Source organism: Fulmarus glacialis, unplaced genomic scaffold (assembly GCF_000690835.1).
Source record: "Fulmarus glacialis isolate BGI_N327 unplaced genomic scaffold, ASM69083v1 scaffold16268, whole genome shotgun sequence".
Classification (NCBI taxonomy): domain Eukaryota; kingdom Metazoa; phylum Chordata; class Aves; order Procellariiformes; family Procellariidae; genus Fulmarus; species Fulmarus glacialis.
This window is the reverse complement of record NW_009226509.1, coordinates 22033-41591: the sequence shown is the minus strand read 5'-3', so window position 1 is coordinate 41591 and position 19559 is coordinate 22033. Positions and strand designations below refer to the sequence as shown.

The 19559-nt window shown below is 39.1% G+C and overlaps 1 protein-coding gene across 1 annotated transcript in view; it reads left to right on the top strand.

The window, feature by feature from the left end:
• LOC104080439 (N-acetylated-alpha-linked acidic dipeptidase 2-like) overlaps positions 1 to 13641 on the top strand; it is a 32522-nt gene extending 18881 nt beyond the window's left edge. The window contains exons 12-18 of the mRNA XM_009582837.1: positions 418 to 485; positions 5113 to 5204; positions 6639 to 6729; positions 7366 to 7630; positions 10868 to 10949; positions 11694 to 11786; positions 13452 to 13641. Of these exons, the coding sequence (XP_009581132.1) occupies positions 418 to 485; positions 5113 to 5204; positions 6639 to 6729; positions 7366 to 7630; positions 10868 to 10949; positions 11694 to 11786; positions 13452 to 13641 (881 nt within the window). The remainder of the gene's footprint in view (positions 1 to 417; positions 486 to 5112; positions 5205 to 6638; positions 6730 to 7365; positions 7631 to 10867; positions 10950 to 11693; positions 11787 to 13451) is intronic.
• Positions 13642 to 19559: the final 5918 nt, after the last annotated feature.

The window sequence follows — 19559 nt, the reverse complement described above, 5'->3', positions numbered from 1 at the left end:
TGCAGGGAATATGTCTTTCCTCCTGCATCGTTCCTGAATGCACTAACTTTATTTTTAACATCCTACAAAAAGTAGGATGTTACCATTGCCTTCTGTTTAACACAAGCTTCGGGGAGTGTACGAGTGACAAGGGCTTGTAGCTAATGAGGGATAGTTAGACATATTTTAGGACTATGGGAGGGCTTAATTACATTACTGTGTATGTACTATAACCAATGCATCATTGTCGTGTAGTAACAGTAGCTTATACAATGTGACCAAGTAGTTTATTTCTGTATATATTCTGAGGCAAGATCTAAATTCTTGCCTTGGCGTCAAGAATTCTGTCTAAGAAAAGACTGCAGGGTTTAATCCATTAAGAAGATAATGCCACTGGTACGTGAAGGGAAAATTTCCATGTCTTTGTTTCATTTTCAGGTAACTACACCTTAAGAGTTGACTGCACCCCTCTTCTCTACAAACTGGTGTATAATCTGACAAAAGAGGTACAGAATCAGCATGTCTATTATTTGTGACTTTCTAATAATGTAAAACTGCGAGTTTATTGGATAAAATTGGATTATTGAATAATATTGGATTTATCTTACCGCTGTGCTGGAAGAATCTCAATCCCACCAAAATCAATAGCAAAACATCTCATCAGTTGTACACAGTCCAGGCTCACAGTTCCTCAGTATTCTTAGAAAGGTTGAAATGTGTCACTGACGTAAGTGGAATATCACTTGTAATATAGAGTAAAAATAATAATAGTAAAAACAAGATAATAAAACACTTGAGCAAGATCAATTCTCTAAAGTGATAAGCATTCACAGAAATAAATTGCATTTTAAATTTCCATTTCAAGTGCAAAAGAGAATCTATTCATTTTCACATTGGCTAGCTACCATTTTCTCTCTGTCTGTTCCCCCTGAATCTCCTTCATATCTCACTAAGCCCCTGAAATACTGTGATAAATATTGAAGGATTGAGCGGGTTTTGTAACAGGCCAGATGTATGGATTTGCATGATTACAAGTGGTCTAATCATGTCTCCTTTGCTTTCACCTCTCAGGATGAATTATCATAAGGCTGAAAGATTGTGATCCATTAAAGCATGAAATTTCATTGGCCGTATGAGGAATTAACCAGATTAGGCACCTAGCATGAGCTATTGTCACTATCCTCAGATCTGGATTCATCTCAATTAACAGAAGACATCTCTCTCTGACTTAAGCAACGTAGGCTCCCTTTAAAGGCAATGGGTAGAAATAGGTGCCCTTAGGATGAGATTCATTTGACCAAATGTGGTTATCTACTCTTGTGCATACAGAACTCTCAAACTGTTTTTTCCCCCCTGATATTAAGGGAACCCAGGTGACTTGATCAAGTGTAAAAATCTGCACTGCACTTGGTAGGATGACTCCAGCTACTAGTCTCCCATCCCACTAGATGCATTCATCCTGAGTTATTTTCAAATGCAGTACACTTTCTTTTAACACTGGAAATGCCATGGTTTGAATCTGTGACGGTTTAGCTATGTTATTCCCATGTTCTTCTTTTCTTTTCTACGTTTTATTTTCTTATCAACTCTTTCTATCTTACTTTTTCTTCCTTGCGGGGGAAGAAGCTGTGCTTGTTCAAACGTTAGCTGTGACACTTCGCACACTGAAGGGCATTCTGTTTTGCCTATAAAAATGTCCATGTCCCTAGTGCTGCAGGGCCCTGGATAAAATTTACTTTCTGTCTGCAGCAAGCCACTTACCAGGGATGTGTTTTTCTGCAAAAGATAAAGTAAAAAAGTGCTCTGGGCTAAAAATAGTACCTCACTCTTGATCTTAAGTCAATTATTCAACTGTTGCTGGATTTGAGTAGAAAACTTCCATTAAAGTACCATACGAAGTACTTGAGACTGGCTTTTTAAAAATTTTCCTATTCAGTGTTATTTAAACTTTTAACAGTAGAAGCATAATGTAAACAATAGAAAACCTGACAACTATTCCATAATTCCATGCTGTGTCCTTGCTAAAAAGCTCCTAGAAGTACATTATATTCATCCGTATTCTTCATAGCTTCATTTGTAAAGGGGGTTATTTTATTGTAGAGAGTTGTCAGTGAAAAGTCTGACTATTTCTTGAGCTCCTTAAAGCCATTGTTGGAACATCTTAGATTTTTTTTTTCTTGTTAGATTGTTATAGACAAAACTCACAACTACTTTTTCTTTTCTATTGTTCTACAGAGCAGGATTCTGCAACAACATTCTGATTCTCTGCTGTTCTCTGCCTTCTGTACACAAAGAACACTTTCCCCAGTTTTATCATATTGTATCTGTCCAAAGAATCTCACCTGCAATCCTTTTTTTCTTTTTACTCTTTTTTTTTCACTGTCTTGCTAAATAAATTTGAGACACTCCTTGACACATTTTTCTAGAGGAGTGTTTTCCTCTTTTTTTACTGCTAAACCTGGGACCACCTCCCATCTTTTTGAAAAATAAAATCATGGTTCAATTTTTACAGTGATTCAACATTGTAGTTTTCATTTCCGAACCATCTTTCCTTTACCAGTGTTGATGTGCCACCAGTGACCTCCAGTGATCCATAAATCACAGCCTGTGAAACCTTTCTCTAGAACACTTACACTCTCTTGAACTTTTCTGTAAGATGATTCATAGAATTTGTTGGAATTTTCCTAAGGAAAAAGGTGTTTTGATGAACTCTTGGAGAGAAGTCAGGGATACCAAAGGGTGTTTGATGAAGGACCGCTTCTAGCTAGGACACCATTTTTGTTGATATAGAAACATGTATACAGATGACTGATAGAGCCTGTAGAAATGTGGCACATCTTTTACCTGTATCACTGCTTATAGCATCACAGAATAAAATTCATTTAAGAGTTCAAATATCTTTATTCTCCAGGTCTCTAAAAATTCCAGTGATCTGGATTAGCAAAAGAGGGAGAGAAACTAAAGCAACAACTAGAACAGGAAAGCTCTGTTTTGCAGAGAGATCTGCTTAATTTTCTGTATTTTTTTTTCCTCACTTGCATTTAGGTAGCCTCTTCTAAAGATAACCAAAGACTACAATCTGTACCTTTGCTAATCAGTTGTGTCTTTTCCACTAATCTGAACACCCCCCTCCTAATTTCTGTAAGGGATAGAAGGACTAAAGCAGAGTGATTATATCCTTAGTTTTGCTATTTCAACTGCAATGCATTTGGTTTTGGATGACATTGTAGATGTACACATCAAAGCCTCAACCCATGAAGTCTTTGCATGTCCTGGTTGTTAGTTTCTTGAATAGGAATAGTGAGAAGTCCTGTGCACCTCAGGAGTCTAGTTAATTCTTGAAAACAGCATAAACGGGACCAAAATGTTCTGTATGCTTTGCATTAGGCTTTTGCATGGAATTGAATTTCATTCAGAAAGCCTAGTATGTGAAAGAACATTAGTGCAGATGTGGGTGATTATGCATGTCCAAAAGAAAGTTATTTCTGTTCATATTAAAGGCTCCAACATTCAACTATCCAACATCCCAAGATCTCTTTGCTCTTCTTGTTTTTTAGTGAGCCACTTCTCACAAAAAAAATGTAGTGTACACATGAAGTCTCGTCTTTCAAGGAGTTCTGCATTTGAGTGTGTTCCTCAGCATAGAGATGGGACATTTAGCTGTTGAAAGTCTTTTGGCCCTGCTTTACTGCTAGGGTTTAGACAATTGGTAGCCACCAGCCAGCGTCTGCAATAGTTCAACTCCAATTCCCCTGTTCTGATCATCACTTCTTACTTTGTATTTATACTTAAAGAACTCTGCATCTTCCCTTGAGGTAGCAGGAAGCTTATGCTGATTCTAGATTTGGACCTAAATCAGGGCAAATTGTGTGTTTTATTAGGCTCTCAATGTTGTATGAAAAAGCTGGCCAATGCTTTTTACATGACCAGAGCTGTCAGAATAACATCTCTGCCAGAGCATGGGATACTTTTACTCCCATATGTCAGAGTTCAGCTTGTTCTTATTAATGTGCCATTTTCAATTTAGCCCTAGAACTTGACCAAAGTGCCCTGAAAATGACAGCAGCCAAGCAGTTGTTACTTCACAAACTTGTTATTTTTCTGCTAGCTGCTGACATAATCTCAGAGGTCAGAACTCCTTGGATTTTCAATTTGGAGTCTGTATATTTTTCAATGCAGAATTTAAGTCTCAACAATACTGTGGAACTGTGTATCTAGCATGAACATTTATGCTTTATATTTTCGAAAAGAAAACAAAAATCCCAATCCTGTGCGCATCATAACTAATCTTGTATTTAAAGGACCATGTCTATTAAAGATTGTTTAAGTGTAGATGGAGACCAGGGCCAGAGTCTTGATTTATTTTTACCTCAGCCACAGATTTTCTAAGGGCTTTGCTCAACTAATTTTATACTCTTTCATAGTTTTCCCAGCTGTATGATGGCTTTACTAATACTTACCTTTTCCATCCTGGTTACATAGCTTTTCAATTTTTTTAAGGTAAGGGCGAGACCTACATTTGTACATACAGTGTCTTGCACAATGATGCTCCAGTCTTGGTTGAGTCCCCTTGACACTGCTGTAATATAGTTAATGACTGGGTTTGATCCTTCCTTCTAGCACAATTCTTTTGTACCCTTCCTATAGCAAAAAGCAGTCAAATTTCAGGCTCAGCCTGTTGAGAGAATATTGCTGCTGTGCGGGGCAAACCTCCACAGGTTAGGGCTGTTGTCTCCCCTTGCCTGCTGAAAGAAAAGCAGCTGGGGCATCCTGGCTGCTGGAGGAGCTCCATAGTGCTATATATGCTGTTGTGTGTGTACATACACAGCGCTATAATAAGGTCGTAAGAAGTCCTAGAAATCCCCAGGATCCACTTCCCCCAGACATGGATGAGCTCCAGCTAGAGTCCTTGAGCTTTTAACCTGCTCTTCCCCACTGCAGTTGGTTCCTGAGTTGCTCTTCATGGTTGAGATCCATAGATGTATGTAATAAATGTAAACAGCGTATGTACACTTCCTTGCATGCAGCAATGCTGTTGATTAATAATGATGCAGATATAGCTGTAAAGGTCATCTTTGTTACTGAATCGAGTTCGAGGTACTTCCAATGAGATTATAATCTTTTCGTCTCCAGATTTTAAGCCCTGATGAGGGTTATGAAAATAAGTCTCTTTATGAGAGTTGGCTTGAGAAAGATCCTGCAACTGAAAATAATAGCTATCCCAGGTAAGTTGTTAATCTCTTTTTTCTTTCCCAATATTTTCATTATATCATAGCATGTCTACTCTCCAGAATTTTTCAATATGTGTTATTGATGACAGCAATACAAAACCTTTTAGTACAAGGTGACTCTCTAGCAATATCTTTTAAAGTAAAATAAAATTAAACTTTATGCATTTTTTTTTAATGATGGTGACACCTATGCCTGCTGTTAAATGAAACCTTACACTTTTTAAAGGCCTTTTATTAGTAGAAAAGCAATTTAGAAAGCAATCAAAAAAGGCCAGGGTGTTTGAGTTCAAAATATACTTTAGTCACCTTACTAGACAAGATAATATCAAGATAATATCAAAATCAGTTAGAGTCATTACCGCCTAGAGCGGTAACTAAAAAGCTCTCGTGATACTTATTCTGTGTTTATAGAATGGATATAAATTTAATACATTACAAATGTGTATCTGAAGGTATTAAAACTTCATGTTTGAAGGTATTAAAACTCCAAAACACTGTTTGAGCCTGTGACTCGTAGGGCTAAATCTTATTCACAACGTGGCATTACTCATGCAAGGTTAATAGAACTGCCCCTTTGTGTGATTTGACCAAAATGTTCTGCATGTTTATACCCCGTCTTTGAGGCCCTGGTAAGATGAGTTTCTAGATTCATCAGACTCACTGAGATTTCTTCCTTTTGAAAAAGCTACCAGATCTGACCTTTCTCAGTTGATACAAATAGTTCCTTGCAGAAATTTATACTAACAGAAGAACTTTAGCTGGGTTATTTTTCTTTTTTTTAGCTGAGAAACACCAATTATTCACCAGGCTAGACATATAAACCTAAAACTTAATATAAAACTTAAATACATATTTGAAAATACTTAGAATATTACATCTGTCTTTATTATCGTTATTTTCTTTTCCTCTGTCTTGCCACACCTATCCAGCAGATGGCAATATTTACTTGTAAGTAACAAATGCTAATTGTGTCTTCTGCGTAGAAATTATTTATCAGTCTTTGATTCTACTGTGGAATATGCTAAGTATATAAACACCTTTGTCTTTACATTTATTGCTGCCCAATTCATATTAGTTTGGAAATAGATCATTAATGTTTTAAGATTGCAGAGACATGTCTGATACAATTTTATGGCTCTTGTGCATAATGTGTACATTTTTTTTTTAAATGTGGTCAGTGGCATAAGCAGGATTGCTACCTTTAAAAGATCTTCCTAGTAATATAGGATACTGAATTAGTGTGGTGAAATAAAATCAGTTAGAGTCATTAAGCTTGCCATTCATCTAGTCTCTGATCTTACTAGTGTCCCTGATGTGTCCTCCAGAAGAACTGACCTCCATTTCTTTGAAAAATCTGCATTTTGCATAAATTACTACCACACTATAAAGTAAGTGCGCTCACTAAGATGTTGTCTTTTCTACATGTAGAATAAACAAACTGGGATCAGGCAGTGATTTTGAAGCTTACTTTCAGCGACTGGGAATTGCATCAGGCAGAGTCCGTTATACCAAGAATAGGGTAAGTCTTCCAGATTGTTTGAAGAAGTTTGATAGTGCTGAGCAGTCATTTTTTAAAAGCATTTATCCATAATTAATAAAATAATCTTCAAAGAATCTTTAACTGGTTTGTATATCAGTGCCATTTTTTTTAAATATAGCACGAAACCTAAATGTTTGGAGACTAAAACGTTACAGTGATGTGTATATTCTATAGGCTGTCAAGTTCACATAAAGATATTTATAGAATCTGATTGGAGATGTATATTTCATTCCACCATACTATTAGTAGCTCCCTTAATATACAAATCTTCCTTGATTGTGTTCAGAAATAACTACACCAGATAAAAAGGGACCGTGATCGAGGATTTCTGCTATCCAAAACCCCAAACTGTTTTCACATTTAGTGAAGGCAGTCTCTGTACAATGGAACTGAAGGCAGGTCTGTGTAGACAGAAGGAAGCCTGCTCACTTAATCTTGTGCAACAGTCCATGGATTCAGGTTGTTTTAGTTTCCTAAAATGGACACACAAAAATGGAAGGATAGTAAATTTTGATTTGGAAACTCTGCAAAACACCATAGTCCTTAAGTGATAAGTACATCCCTTAATAGCAGTTAGAATACAGGGCACTGACAAATTTGCTTGCTCTTTTTCAGAAAGCAGACAAATTCAGCAATTATCCTGTTTATCACACTGTGTATGAGACCTTTGAGTTAGTGGAAAATTTTTATGACCCTACCTTCAAGAAACAGCTAACAATTGCCCAGTTACGAGGCAAACTGGTTTATGAACTGGCAGATTCCCAGATCATTCCATTCGACTGTAGAGATTATGGAGAAGCCTTAAAAGGGTATAGCAATAGAATTTATAAATTGGCCAAGAAACATGAAGAACAGCTGAAAACTTACAAAGTATCGTTTGGTGAGTAATAGCTACAAGACTATTTGTTAAGTGCATTAATTAGAATTATGCGAGGACACGTATCTGTTACAGCTCTGAAACTGAATTCCTTACTTTCCTGTTTCAATTCTGCCATCACAATAAAGAGCACCTAATTTTTTTTCTAAACATAACACAGATTTTACACATTATTGTCTAGATGAGAGGGTTATAACAATTTTCATTCATATTGTTAATTATGGGCATTATTACAGTGCTTATGACCATTCATGGACCACAGTCAAATGCAGAACAAAGAGATAATCAGCCTGCTTCTCACTTTCTTGCTTAAAAAAGAAGACAAGTTAAATGTTTATGGCAACTGCCTGGAACTTGAGAGACACAGGTACCCATACCTCCTCAGCCAAAGACTTCATCTGACCCTGGGAAACTTCCTTACCATCTGTCTCAGTGCCTGGATACCACTTTTAGGCAACAGAAGCACTTCTCTAACTCTTCTGCATAAATAACATCCATTTGCTGAGCACTTGAACACATTGCAATGAAACAAATAAAACAGGTAGGAAGCAGCAGAGTGCTCTGGATCCCAGGCTGGGATAGCTTCCACAGTAATTTCCTTTCTCTACCTCTCTCTCTTCTTTCTTTCTTCTTGCCTCATTTACCCCTTGTGTTTCTGTACCAAGGAGGATTTTCAGTCAGTCCTAATTAACTTGGTATCTGATGGACCCATGGTTTAGAGATATAAACAAGCTTTTTGGAGACGCAGTACTCTTTTGGGTGTGAAACATTAGAAGTAACTCAAATCAAATCCTCATTTGGGGAAAATTAAAAATGACATTTAAAACTTCATGTAATGGCTTAGGTGAAAAATTCTTCCCTATTTTGAAAAGACACCCTTTTTTGTAAAAAGGCCACTCGAGACAGAGGAAGCTTTGTGTGATGGATCATCTGGTCTGAGATTTTGCATAATACAAGGATTTATTTCCATATATTCTTGTGTTTACTGCAGCATATCTTGTAAGGAAACATCAAATCTGGCATTTCTTTTTGGAGTACTAGAACATCTACCAAAATTTCTGTTAAATCATTTGTTTTCATTGTTTGAGTTTCTTTCTCATTTCGGATTAGAAGTTGCCCAAACTACCTTCTGACTAATGCATCTATTTTTGTTCCTAGATTCTAGAAGCAATCTTTTTTTTAGCTTTTTGCCCCCAAATATGACTTAACCCTCTCCTTAATAACTTTATAGGTGTGTCACTTTGACCAGTTTTTTTACAAGGCATGTTTTTCAGTCTTTTCATTATTTTCATGGCTCTTCTCTGGTGCCTGATCAGTTTTAAATTATTTCTTGAATAAAACTATAATTTTTAACTTTTGTTTATTCTATTGCGCCAGGGCGCATTAAAATATATAGGCAGTTTTTACAGTACTATGAAAATTAAAATTCATTTCTCTCAGCATTTTCATAGAATTGCCCATTGACAACACTGCATGTCAGAAAATTGTTAATTAAGCCTGAATAAATCACATAATTGTCATTCAAAATAATAGATGAAGGTTTTTATTTGCCTTTGGATTCACATTTTAGCTGCTCCTCTGCAACAATGAAGGCTAGAAACCTTTCTTCATGAAATATGTACTTGTAGTCATATGCTATCAGTAACTAAGGTTTGCAGGGGAAAAAAAGAGAAATGTTGTGATATTTTCTAAAATAACCAACGCTGAAAGCACAGAATAGCTAGTGAACATGAGCACAAACTCCCTTACATATTTTCAGATGACCTGTCTTTTTTTCTCTTCCGTCCCCTCCTACTGCTTCTGAAATACAATCTGTTGCCATGATATAACCATGATGTCAGCAGGGCAGAACTCTGTCCTCTGGCAAACTTATAACTATTGCCACGGTTGTGGACAAGTGTAAATTCTCACCCTCACAAGGTGACATGGGTCTGTCTATACTGCAGTCCGTAAACAGGTCGCATACATAAGATCTGTGCCTCTAACTATGTAAACTAAACAAAAATATTAATGCAAGAACAAGCAAGTGTAGGCTGGTGATGAATAAATAAGTTTGCTAGAAACAGAAGAGCAAACAAGACTGCAGAACAGCTTTCAGTAGGAGTCCTGGGAACAGAAAGCCTATCACACTAAATAGTGTGATAAATTTATAAACAGCGAAGGGCCATAGTTGCCAACAGAGGACTGGATTTAGGAGATGACCTAATCTTATGCCCTATATTCCTGTACGATCAAAGAGAGGATACTCTGGTTTGTCTAAAGTTTTCTGAAACTTGTGGGCAAAGTGTACAAGTTGTAAATCTTCCTTCTTTGTAATTGAGTTGAATTTTGCTAAGGCCAGAAGTTCTCCTCATAACATCCACCTTTTACTTATTCTACAAAAATTAGTTGTATAAATTGATACTTTTCCCAGGTCTGTATTAAATAGACCCTTCCACAGGAAAATCATCACAGCTGATATTGTCATTAAAAGAAAAGCCTACTGCTTCTTTCGCTAAGTTATTCCACATAGCTTGGATGTTCTGCCAGCAACAGAGCAGGAAAAAAACAACTGACTTACCTGCCAGCCTGACTGCACATAGTCAGGTGTAACAGGCAAAATCATGGGGTATGGGTGGCAGCCCTGTGGGATGGCACACGGGGTCATGGCAGAGACACCTTGTATGCTGTAACTCTGGCGCACGTGTGGAGCAAGCACGGGACTTGGCTACTTCAATTTGCCTTGTCTATCACTGTGTTCCATGACTGTTGCATCTTTTATGCCTCACCTAATACTATTCAATACAGATATCATGCTCTTCTGTTTATGATATGAATAGGACATAATGTTCCAAGAGGGAAATCCTGCTGGAAGATCTGGTATTTTTGATGTAAGTCAGGCTTTTTATACCTAAACGCTGCAGTGCATCCCTTTGTTAAAAAGGAAACTGCAGAGTTCTCCATCTGCAACGCCAGCCAGTCTTTTCCTTGCCAGGCAGAGGGAAGATGTATACTTGTGAAAGCTTTATCAAGCATTCTGCTTTATTGTTGGCCTCGTTGCACAAGGTCTTTGTCTATTACTGCTAGTAGTGCAGCTCTTTAAAGCCTGTACTAGGGAAACTAATGAATTATGGAAAGACAACAAAATTAATGCAATTATATCAGCAAAACAAATGTCATTTTTCTCCCACTGGGCAACTGAAAGGCATATTGGGCTCAGCAGATACTCTGAAGTTGTTCACAAAGTCCTTCCTTTTCCAGATCCTCTTTTTTCTGCTGTGGTGAACTTCTCAAAGGCTGCTGCTGAATTTCACAGGAGACTTGAACAAGTTGACAAGAAAGAGTAAGTCTGAAAAACAAAAATTTTTATATATATATGTGCATATCTGCCTTAGGTACCCAGGATGGCACTTCTTTCTTTCCAGTGACGTCACAAGGAGTCTCTCTGATTAGTGTAGAATAGAGCCCTTGAACTCTGAGACAGGCAATATCTGCTTCTGTTTCCCATGATGAATAGTATCAGCTGTACAGCTTATTACTAGTGTCAGCTTGTCATTAAAATTATTGTAATATATGGAAAGGCACATAGAAGTGAAAGTTAAAGTTGGACTGAGCTCTGTATTTAGACACCTACACTTGAGTGTTGTAGGTGATGCCAGAATTTGTACTTTAAGCACACCTCAAGGAGACAGGGTGATGCTTCGGAGTATCCAAGACAGAATCATAAAGTCATAGCATGGTTTGGGTTGGGAGGGACTTTAAAGATCATCTAGTTCCAACCCCCCTGCCATGGGCAGGGACACCTTCCACTAGACCGGGTTGCTCAGAGCCCCATCCAACCTGGCCTGAAAGTCTCCCATTTTATTTTTTGCATAGTGTGAAATCTTGTAGTTTTCTAACACAGAAATCCTAATGCTTTAATGTAACATGTATTGAATATCTCCGTTTGCAAAACCTCATCTTTTTGCAAACTGTAGACCATCTTTGTCATTTTTTTTCTCTCCAAAGAAGAAGAAAAGTGTTTAAATGAAACTGGGAAGTCATGTTTCCTCATTGTGTGAAATGTCTCTGTCTCCATTTCCTGCAGTCCAGTTGCAGTGCGAATCATGAATGATCAGCTGATGTTTATAGAAAGAGCTTTCATTGATCCTCTTGGTTTACCAGGAAGGAAGTTTTACAGGTGAGGCGACAAGTTTCTTGACTAGCTGTCTAAGGCACTGTATTTTTGCAGGTGAACCCCACCCTAACTGACTGGTCAGCTGAACTGCTCTATGGGCCTCACATAGGAATTACAGCTCAACAGATTCTGTTTTTGGTACAATCCAGTGAGTAGCAGACTTTGTTTATAACCCCCAAGGAGAAATCCTTGGCTGCACCAGTCTTGTGGTGCCTCATTCCTCTTCTTGGGTCTGGCACTCTGTTTTTATTAGTCGTTATACTCTGTGACTTTTATTTGCAAGTGTGTAGTACTACTTCTGTTACCACTTGCTCTTTTAAACCTGTACGAAGTGAGGATTCAGTGGAGAATCAACTGTATGGAAAGAAAGGAGAAAGTAGGGTAGAGTAAAAGGGAGAAGAGGATGAGAACAGATGTGTAGTGAAGGGCAGGTGAAGAGAAGTCCAGAAGAGAGAGCTTGGAGAGAGTGACCTCTGAGCACAGGATAGATAAAGGCCCATGAGCTGTGCTGCAGAGTCCCATCTGTCCCAGCTTTGGCTGCTTCTATAGATGATCCTATTAGCTTAGATCATTAACTAGTTATTCTTGAAGTTTTCTCTCTACAAGCACATGGGCCCGGGAAAAGACAATGCTCGGTGCACCACAATACCCTTTACAGAAACCCAGTGCATTTATTAGTAACACTGGACAAGAAGCTAACTTCCAGTGTCGGGTGTGTGACTACCTCACTTTAGTCTCAGTGTCCCCCTTTTCCTAATGACTGGATATATCTGACTCACGGATTAATGGCTTTCACACCAAGCCAGAAGTCCCTCAGGCAGGTAGAATTGAGAATCACACTTCCATCCTCCCAGGATAGACTGTCGTTTATGCTTTTGGAAGAATGAAATGGTTGTTTTATACAGTACTTGTTGGGTGTTAGGTATCATTTAGAAGTGTCTGGATTTTTTTTTTATTTACTTGCTTGCATTTATTAATGTAGTTTTAGTGTTTATTTTCTTTTGGGGGGGGCTCTTTCACATCCTCTTTCACAAATGCGCTTTAATACTTCATACAAAACCCATCAATTTAAAAGCAGATCTGCAAGTATTCATTATTAAAAAAACCCAACAAAACCAACTAACAAATAAAATTGATACTTTTGCCTAGTTCTGTTCCAATACAATCAATTCTCCTCTGAAGAATTCATGCTTTTCTCAAGAATTCTCCCAGTTCCCCCCACCTTTCACATTCCTTTCCCAGATCTGCTGACCATCATTTAATTGATTAGTTATTTTTTGAGGTTTCTGTTCCACTTCTTCTCATTGTACACCCATAACTAGTTTTATTCCCTGTTCCAGACTGCCATATTAGTTCAACAGGTTTGTTGAGCTCCCATTTTCAAAATAATTAACATGGTTTCATTCCTAATTAGACAAACGCATCATCTCTTCTCAAGGAGAAGGCTACCTGTTCTAAATCTGTGCCCTTTCCCATAAATTTTGCCCTTGGGGCTGCTTCCTCCTATTCTTTTAAAGACAGTTCCAGCTAGATTTCCTGTGTATTTAGTAAGTTCTGTCTTCACAGGATTCATAGCTGCTTTATGTAGCACATATACAGTTCCCTACAATGAACACAGCATTAATGATTATTTTTAGTATACCTACTTTTTTCCTTCTTTCCCCACAGACATGTCATCTTTGCTCCAAGCAGTCACAACAAGTATGCTGGAGAGTCCTTCCCAGGAATCTATGATGCCATGTTTGATATTGAAAGCAAAGCAGATCAGCAGGGAGCCTGGGAAGAAGTAAAGAGGCAGATTTCCATTGCAGCCTTCACTGTGCAGGCCGCAGCAGAGACGCTGAAAGAAGCAGCGTAGGATGATGGCTTCGAAAAGCTCAGTCAAATAGCAAAGTCTGAAATGCACTGTAGTCGGGCCACTACAGTGACCCGGTCTCTTCTGACTGCCTACCCATCTGAATTTCCAACCCTCTGAATGCCTGCAAGTGTATGGGTAGGGTGAGCAGGAGCTCTGTGTATCAAAAAACTCCTCAGCTAGAAATTACTGCTTCTCTGATACTGACAAACTGTAGCTTTAAGAACAACCCTAGATGGAAGCAAATTTGAGGGTGGGCAGAAGGAAGAAACAGTTCCCAGAGTTTTCTGAAAGATCTGCTAATTTTGAGGACCCGCTATTTCGGATGTACAATTACAAAACCAGTTATTTGCCAAGCTACCTGTAAATCTTGTCCGTAGCAGTGATTAACAGCACACGTTTCAAGAGAAAAAATATAACATTTCTCAGCACGTGCATTTTTCTTGTTCTGATAATTACTTTTATAATATAAGACACCAAAGGCATCTCTGTATTTTAGAATCTATTCTGCAGGACTAGTGAGTGCTCATTATACTGATTTGCTTTGTTTTCCTGAAAAAATAAAATACTGGCCCTGCTGCCGATTGCCAAAGCAGTACTAGCTGAGAAAACAGCCGCTTATATAGAGAAATCCAAAAGCATTTGCTTGGGGAGTGAGTGTCCATCCCTCTGCAAGACACCGTGCACGTCCCTCCTTTATTTGCGCTTTGGAATTTAGAGACTGGGGGGGATAACCAAAAGCTGACCTCCCTGCGCCTTTTGGCACTTTCACTAGTCCCAAACCCAAGGCAGCTTTTGCTCCTATTTTTTCCTGGGAGATCTCTTTCATGCAGATGTCTTCTTCCCGTTGAGGGAGATGGAGGACATCATTGTCACTATTGGCATGGGGCTTGAAGTTATTCTGTCTTCAAATAAGGCCTGAAGAAAGTTTCCCATGAGGAGCTGCATTTACAAAGAGAAACTGAAATGCAGAATGAGAAAGAAATGAGAAGGGTAATTGTACAAAACTGTTTAATTTGTAAGAAAAAGATTCTTGCTTCATTTGCCCTTTAAATGTACTTCTCATTTACATGCTTTACAACTAGTAAAATTGCTAGAATTTTATTAAGTCACATTGTAGTTTGTGGGAGCTGATAATAACCAATTTCTTACGTAAAATATACTACAGTTTTTCTCACAACCAAAAATTGCACCAGACTCTGGGAATAAAATCCTTTTTGTTTTATGGGGAGTAGAACAGATGTGATACTAAACAAGACAGAATTAGAGAAACAGGACAATTACTAGGCTACAGAAGGAGTTGTTCTCATCTCAAATGCCTTGAATTCAGACAAGAGAACCAGCAATTACTATAGTTCAGTGCTTTGGGAAGTTGTTTTGGGGGATATATGCCACCACGAAGAGAGGCTTTCATTGGCATCACTTCCAATAAGCCTCTCTGAAAGATGAAGGAGTGTGTACCTACGGATGTTGTGCTCATCATTTACTGTTAAATTGCTTTTCACAAATCAAGCCTTAGGCACATGAGGAGGAAATTACACTTCCACAGTCCATGCTTTACCTCTTCTGTTGGAAAAAGTAATGCGTAACTGACCTTGTCAGCATGCGCGTAAGAGACATAGAGTAGTCAATGCTGAGGACACCAGAACAGTGACTACATTTTTGTTGTTCTCTTTACTTCTACCTAACTGGGGCCGCTCACAGTTATTAAGTTGTTCATCTCCACATCTGTAGCTTAAGGTGTTGCTGAAGGATGTGACCCCCTGTGAACAGTGGCTGGTAAGCAACAGCACTGGTTTTTCTTCCCTTTTCCTGAATCGCCCGCCTTTCCTGCTCCATCACAGCTTTACATTAACTGCGATGGGCAGTGACTGAATGTGCCCCCAAGGAAGGGTTAGGATATCTGGATGGTGGAAAAAACCCACGAGTGCCTCTTCCTTGCAAACAGCAGCCAGCTTTGGATCTGTCAGTGGTCACTGCCATAGGATCATCAGAGGATAAGGCAAACAAGGAATTTCCACATAAAAAGGAAATATCTGACAAAGCGTGCTTCCTCCTTCATTTACAGAAATCTAATAGTATAAACCAGTGAGCAAATGTTTCACCAGTAAACATACTTTTTCAGTGGTAGTTAGCCATTGAAGTTCTGTGCCATTACCTTGCTGCTGCAAAAGAACATGTTATCTCTTCTGGTTTCCATGTGCGGTTTGAAGCTGTAAGATTAAATTACAGCTCGCATAAGGCTGAATGCACAGCTGGCATTGAACGCTTTGTTCCTCTTCTCAACTTAACTGATAACTCTGTATGAATGTACGATTCATCATGACCCGCGACAGCCTGAGAAGTCTACGAAATAGCTTAAATCTATTTCCATTCCTCTCTATAAAGTCCTACTGAAGGAGATGATACCCAAACCCTTATAAATAAGGAAACCAAACCACTTATAAATGGCTTATACTGATTTCCATGAAGTCCCATATTCTTGGTATTGAAAGGATCAGTTGCTCAGAGCTGGGATTGCCTTCCCTGCTTTTCTACAGATGGGCAACCAAGCAACTGCTCTTGTCTCCCAGCCCAAAGGCTGCTGTATTTGTGTAGCTCTGCCTGCCCATAATTTCAAAGTGTGGGGGGATTTTTCAAGCTCTCCTTACAAATGGGTAACACTGGATCACCTACTCTGTCTTCCGTAATTCCACGTGCACAGTTCATTCACTCAACCTGGCTGAAGCAATCTGAATCGTGCAGCTGGACGAAACAGACCCTGCAGCCTCGACTGGGGCTGCAAAACAATTTGGCAAAATTAAACTTGGGTGAACCAAATACCACTTGGATATTTGGTTTGCCAATTGTCTCTTTAGAAAATCAGTTTCAAAGGGACAGTGCCAGGAAGTTTATTTCAGATTCTCTTATGGTTGAAATACCTTTGGTTTGCCTTTGGAAAGGAAGTCACAACACTTGGTCAACTTAGTGATGGCTGGAAAGTGGGGATCACCTACATGCTCCATTCTGGGTCTGGAATATCCCCTCCCGCCTGTTTAGTTTTAGAGCCACTTGGGTCTGTTGGCTGTTTATCAGTGGGTAAGTGATAAACACAATCCAGTTACAACACTCTTCATTTGCACCAAAAATGGTAATAATTTAAAATAGTTATTCTGCTGTGTTTTTCAATCAATCAATAAATAGAAATAGAACCACCTAAAAAATGCTCTGCAGATCTTAAGCTTAATGAAAACTCAAACTAATTCAAAACCTTTAGAAGATTAAGTGTTCAGGATTAAGTGATGCCAGTGCTCCTCTCAACACCCTGTAATTTAGCAACCCTTCCCAAAGTTGACTCATGCATCAAGGGACTGCCTTTGTGGAGCAAAGAAATTAAAATTGCCCTATCCCAGTATCCTGATGGCTGAAGTAAAAGTACACCAGCTGAAGAAGTTTCATAAATCTTCTCAGTAACTATACAGGTCAGGTGTTAGTGCAGGGAATTTGGACTTGTCCATTTTTTTGGTTCAGCCAAAGCAATTTGTCAAGTCCAGGTCAAGCTTTTAAATTGCTTCAGCTGATCTCAAATTGCATTCTTTTACAACAGTCATAAAAATAAAACACACTGTGTATCTCAGTGTATCTATTAAGGAAAAGAGAATTGCAAGAGAAAGGTCCTAAAGCAGTCAATCAGCCCATTAAGCAGATGATCACAATCGGTACCGGTGCTGTATGCTGACTTTTCCACAGACCTGATTTCTATTATTCTGTCCTTCTTCTATAGATAACCTATAAAATAATCTCTACATATTCATAAGGGCCAAGAGAATGTGAACTCTGTGGATTGCATAGTATTTTGCAACAGAAGAGGACCTGAACACCTGGCCAGCAGATCTCAGTCACCTGAAACCTTTTCCTTGTGTGGAGGAACTATTGCTGCTCCTGTCCATGCTGCCTAATAAAATACCAGGCAGCAGGTTTAAAACAAAGGGATTACTCACACTACGTGTGACTATATGGTGAAGCTCATTGCTGTAAGAGCCTGTGAAAGGTGAAATGGGTTAAAAAAGGATCAGATGCATGCAAGGAGTACTCATGCCTAATGATCCAGATGCAACATTTCATGCAAAAGGCCCTAAAGCACCTGGGAATTAAAGCATATGTATGCATGAAGGGATTAAAAGATATCTGCTTCATTCCTTGCTTTAAGCATTTGTCATGGAGAGATTATTGGGAAAGACAGTACTTTGCACTCTCATCATAGCGCTTTCCACTGAATAGACAGCCCCTTAAGTGCTGCTGGTGGTCCTCTATTCATGTGCATTTGATTGAAACCCATGAAAATTAATAAATGTATCTTTAAAAGGTTGCTTGTTCTCCTCTTTAAACCAAGATAAGGATTAAATATGTCAATCATGGGTCTTTTTAAAAAAAAAAAAAATTCTTGAGTGCAGAAATAGTTTATCCTGTGGTGGTGTCATTCAGAGGGTAAGAGGTGATGTGCAGCATCTGCAGAGAAGAGCTACTGCAGTGACGCCACATTATTTCTAAGGAAAACAGCAGCAGGATGAGATTCTGGAAGATCCTGACTGGATCTGAAAGTCACTGAGGACTTTCTGTACCTCCCAGGCAATGTTGTAGAAACCCTCAAGGAGGCAGAGCTGGAATCTCCAGGTGATACAGCATCAAAAGCAGCCAGGGACCTCCTCTCTGCAGCTGGTAGAAATGGGATATACTCAGCATGGCCTGTTTTCTTCTCTCTTGTTCTAAATTCCTCTATTTTCATTCATGAGATTTTTAACATACAGTTGAGTGCCATTAAGAGAGCTGAATGATGGTGAACGTCATGGACTTCCCTGTGGCAAAGCAGAGAAGACAACACTAATTAAATGAAATACAGAAATTTTGCTTCTGCTACGCTCTTTTCTTCTGAGCTGAACCAAAGCGATGCATTCCTCACTGAGCAACACCTGCTACACAGGAATTATCCCTAGAGAGACCAGTAGGAGCCGAATTTAGCGAGCAGCCTTTTTTTATCACAGAAGACTGCTTCCATTACACCACTGGGACTAAAAGCAACTCCAATCAAGCAAGAGTGGCTACTGTTTAACCCTGTAATTTAGCTGCCAGTCTATGATGTATTAAAGTTGAGCTCTAAGTCAAGTTCAGCAGTTACTTCTGTTAATCAGCATTAGCAGGAGGAACTTAGAAAGCTTAAATGGTTTAGGAGCTGTCTGTCCCACGGATTGCTTCTGCACTTGCTTGTGCCAGTTACAATCTGTGAAGTCAAGGCAGTTCCTGTCAGTCTCAACACAGTATTTGTCCTGATGGATCCTACACCTTTAAACATTTTCTTCCTCATCCAAGAAAATCTGTGAGTTATTCTTCAACCCAATCTGTAAGGCACAGCCATTTTCTGGATGAGCTCGGGGAGCTCAAAGAATGGAGGAGTACTGGTTTGGTAGGCACCTCATGCAGGAGGGGCTGGACCTGGTTCAAGTAAACTGCAAAGACGTTACAACCTTCCATAAAGGGAAAGAACAGGAGAGGCGATAACAGGGAAAGCATTTCACAGGAGGGTATCACATAAGAATAGACTTGCTATGTTTGCATGGCACCTTCCCCAGATGTGCTTTGCTAGCTTGCTGACTGTAAGCTGCTGACGCATTCCTGATGCTGCCATCCACATTACCTCCAAACTTGGCTGTGTTTTTAGAAGGAAACTCAAGCCACAGTTGCTGAACGCAGCGACTGTTGCGACAACACGCCCTCATGTAACCCGTAAGCAGTAGGGCACCAGGCTGGGGAAACACAGTCCGCTGCGAACACTGAGCACTGATTTAGCTCCCTCTGAGATCACTCGTCTCTTCAGATATTCCTGGAACCAACACCCCCCTCCTGAAATGCTGCTTTTGCTTCCTCGGCTCTCTCCATCTCCCAAG